At 37.9% G+C, this 3973-nt stretch overlaps 1 protein-coding gene across 2 annotated transcripts; it reads right to left on the minus strand.

The window, feature by feature from the left end:
* Positions 1-202: 202 nt before the first annotated feature.
* LOC127432006 (transcription factor 21-like) lies at positions 203-3489 on the minus strand. 2 transcript variants are annotated; one of them, XM_051682734.1, is made up of 2 exons: positions 3002-3489; positions 203-325 (listed from the first exon to the last, which is right to left on the minus strand). In XM_051682734.1, exon 1 carries the CDS (start codon positions 3416-3418, stop codon positions 3002-3004), a length of 417 nt encoding a protein of 138 aa, XP_051538694.1. In that variant the 5' UTR covers positions 3419-3489; the 3' UTR covers positions 203-325. The 2 variants fall into 2 exon arrangements, with proteins under 2 accessions (XP_051538694.1, XP_051538693.1); XM_051682733.1 differs by having other exon boundaries at positions 242-325; positions 3008-3489.
* Between the last annotated feature and the right edge of the window lie 484 nt (positions 3490-3973).

A 3973-nucleotide genomic window follows, 5' to 3' on the forward strand; every position in this document is an offset into this window, starting at 1 on the left:
TAGAATGCCATTAAAGAAACGTCTTTAACTTAATTCCAAATTTATATGCAGGCATTAAAGACTATGAAGACAGATGGTTTCCAATGATTTTGCTACTATTTATTTACTTGTATGTAGCACATGTAGTCTTCACAGTGTAATGGCCCTTGCTTTAAGTTCAAAGGAAGTGCATGAGTACAGACAGTAAAGAGAGAGAGAGAGTGTGAGATAAAAAAGAAAAAGACAGAGAGGTGCCAGATGTTTATGCTGTAGCTCCACATAGTCTGATCGCTGTGGGAATGTCTTTGGTGTCCTCTAATCGTGCTGAGACCCCAAAAGGCCAGGTCTGTGAAATAAGAATAAAAATGTTTTCCACATATTGCAGGTTAAATGGCATGAAATGCATTGAAACCTGTTCAGTGTACTACACAGAGATGTACATGTGCAATACATTAAATAGGCTAGGCTTTTGCAAATATGTAGACTTTAAAATCTCTGATAGAACTGACTTGACTTGAATGTGTCATATACTGTATTTATGCAGACTTAGAGACAACATATGTAGGCAAGGTAGTCTCATTCAGGCATATTCACATTTAGCATTGAGGATAAAATATTTTAAATCCCTTACAAAAAGGTACTATGCTGGTATCATGGTACAGTGGGGGTTGTAGATGTTAATACCATGGTGTTTTAGTAAATGCCATTGCACTAAATGATTACCATATTCATGTAACTTGGCATTTCATGATACTCCCATTAAGGTATTTTTGTAGAATATGGTACTATCATGGTACCTGTCCAAAAAACAATGTTGTACCATAGTACTTTTTGGTACCTTTTTTTTAATGATATATGTAAGAATTTAGTAAGTAAGAATTTAAAATATGTACTAAAGTCCAATACAGGAATCTGATATATGAACACACACATACATTTATAATTCATATATTTGAACATAAATTAACACATTAAAATTCCATAATTATTTGGGGAAATGGATGTTACGTATACAACCCCAATTCCGAAAAAGTTGGGACAGTATGAAAAATGCTAACAAAAACAAAAATGAGTGATGTGTAAATTATATTCACCCTTTGCTATATTGAAAGTACTACAACTACACATTATATGATGTTTTACCTTGTGAAATTTATGGTTTTTGTTTAAATGTACAATCATTTCAAATCAGATGATTGCAACACGCTCCAAAAAAGTTGGGACAATCGAGTGTTTTCCACAGTGAAACATCACCATTTGTTCTAATAACACTTATTAAGCATTTGGGCACTGAAGACACAAATTTGTTAAATTTAGAAAGTGGAACTTTCCCCCATTCATCCATTATGTAGGTCTTTTGCTGCACAATTGTACAGGGTCTTCATTGCCATATGGTGTGCTTCATAATGCATTCTCAATTGGAGACAGGTCAGGACTGCAGGCAGGCCAATCTAGCACCCACACTGTCTGCTCACACAGCCATGCACTTGTAATCCAGACAGTATGTGGTTTGAAGTTGTCCTGCTGTAAAATGCAGGATGCTGGAAAAGATGGTGCTGGATGGCAGTATATGTTGCTCCAAAATTTTGACATATCTGTCTGCATTCATGGTGTTCTCACAGATGTGTGAGTTACCCATGCTATGGGCACTAACACACCCTTGGCCCATACAGACACTGGCTTTTGTACCTGACACTAATAACAGCTTTGATGGTCCTTTTCCTCTTTGGCCCAGATAATACGATAGCTGTGTTTTTCAAAAACGTTTTGAAATGTAGACCAAATGTGTACCAAAATACACAGTTACACCGTTCTACTTTCCATCTAAGATGAGACCGAGCCCAGAGAAGTCGTCAGCGCTTCTGGACAGTGTTGATGTATGGCTTCTGCTTTGCATAATAAGTAACTTAACTTGCATCTGTGGATACAGCATCGAGTATTGCTGACTAACAAAGGTTTACTAAAGTAATCCCAAACCCATGTTCATGATATCCATTACAGATGAATGCCGTTTTTTAAGACAGTGACGTCTGAGGGATCAGAGATCATGCGCGTTCAGAAGTGGTTTTCGTCTTGCCCTTTACGCACTGAGATTTGACCAGATTCCTTGAATCTTTTAACTATATTGTGCACTGTAGAAGGTGAAATGCCCAAAATCCTTCCAGTTTGTCTTTGGGGAACATTGTTCTCAAAGTGCTGGATTATTTGCTGAAGCATCTCTTGGCAAATTGACAAGTCTGGAATGATCCTTGCTCTTGAAGGACTAGGCTGTTTTTGGAGGCTCCTTATACAGAATACAGTACTATGACACAACTGCCTCACCTGTTTAACATCTCCTGTTTCACATCGCCTTGTTATTTCAACTCGTCAAATTGTTATTAGTCTTAAATTGCCCCTGTCTCAACTTTTTTGGAGCGTGTTGCAATCAACTGATTTGAAATTACTGTACGTTTTTTAAAAAACTATAAAATTCACAGGTTAAAACATCATATAATGTGTAGTTGTAGTGCTTTCAATATAGCAAAGGCTGAATGTAATTTACAAATCACTCCTTTTTGTTTTTATTAGCATTTTTCATACTGTCTCAACTTTTTTGTAATTGGGGTTGTATGAAAAAATTAGTATTTAAAAATGTATATTAGTTACATGTACAGTGCATGTACAAGTATGAAACTTTTTATCGAAAACCATTTATGAACACACATATGTGTCTTAGCAATAGATATTGCCATATATCACACTGCAAAAAGTGGTAACCTGCAACCTGGAGCTATTTCTATCTGACCAAACCCTTAAAAATTAGTTTTGATGGTGTAGCCTAATGTATTCAGGTTGATTCAGACATCTTTGATAACACTTTTGACTTGAATCAGACCAGACCATATATGTTACCACATAAAAAAAAAATTTTTAGTGCAGATTTATTTATGGGCATAATAGTGAACAATAAAAACACCAAACAAACTTCTTGACCAGATGTGGATGAATATAAAATCCAATTATAAAGTCGGACAACACTCACTCATACCAAGTTTACAGGATGAACAAAGTCGTTCTCGTATCTGTCCTCTTGTAAGAGTAGTCTGAGGTGAGATATATAGCTGGATGCCAGACGCAGCGTGTCCAGCTTTGACAGTTTGGTGTCTGCAGGTACCCATGGCAGGCTGGTCTTCAGCCGTGAGAAAGCTTTACTCAGAACTCTCATCCGCGCCCTCTCTCTGGCATTAGCTGCGTTTCTCTGAGACTGTCGGCCATCTTTTGCCATCTTCATTTGCTGCTTGTTGTTGTCGTTGGCACCAACTCGTGGTCGTTTTGTCTTTCCTTTCAGATTGTCATCGACACTGAATTCATCGTCTGAGTTTTCTAGAGAACGTTCGTCCATGCCAGTGATTGACAGCTCCTGGACGTCTTCAGGATCACTCACTGAACCGATGGACATTGTGACTGCACCTGTTCCTCAGAGTGGAGAACTTGCTTTCCAACAAATTTGTGTCCTGTTTTGCAGTGGTATAAGATATTTAACGTCCTTGCTGAAGGCTCAATGCAACAGCTGCAGCCTTAATTTCAAATCGCAAAGAAGCCCAGACAGGACATCAATACAAGGCCATTATAAAAGTACCCAAAGTTCAAGGTCATTCAGCATCTCCTGAATATGAAGACTGTATCTTGCACCCCTCCTCACGAGCATCTCAAAGCTTGCCCTGTGGCATACCAAGCACCAAGCATTTAAGTTTTGGGATTTGGCAGGGTCACTCTGGATTAGGGATTTCTCCTCCCCTTTCCCCCATATAACTTTTCCCACAGTGATCACACTTGTGATCTCAGTACCACTGATAACATAGACAGCATGAATGTATTATCTGCCATGAACTGGGACAATGAGTTGTTTAACCTAGAATTAGGTAACAGGCTAATAATAGACTAGCTTAAATAGACAATTCACCTAAAAATGAAAATTATGTAATCATTTACTCACCCTCATGTTGTTCCAAAC

This window comes from Myxocyprinus asiaticus, chromosome 41, assembly GCF_019703515.2.
Source record: "Myxocyprinus asiaticus isolate MX2 ecotype Aquarium Trade chromosome 41, UBuf_Myxa_2, whole genome shotgun sequence".
Taxonomy (NCBI): domain Eukaryota; kingdom Metazoa; phylum Chordata; class Actinopteri; order Cypriniformes; family Catostomidae; genus Myxocyprinus; species Myxocyprinus asiaticus.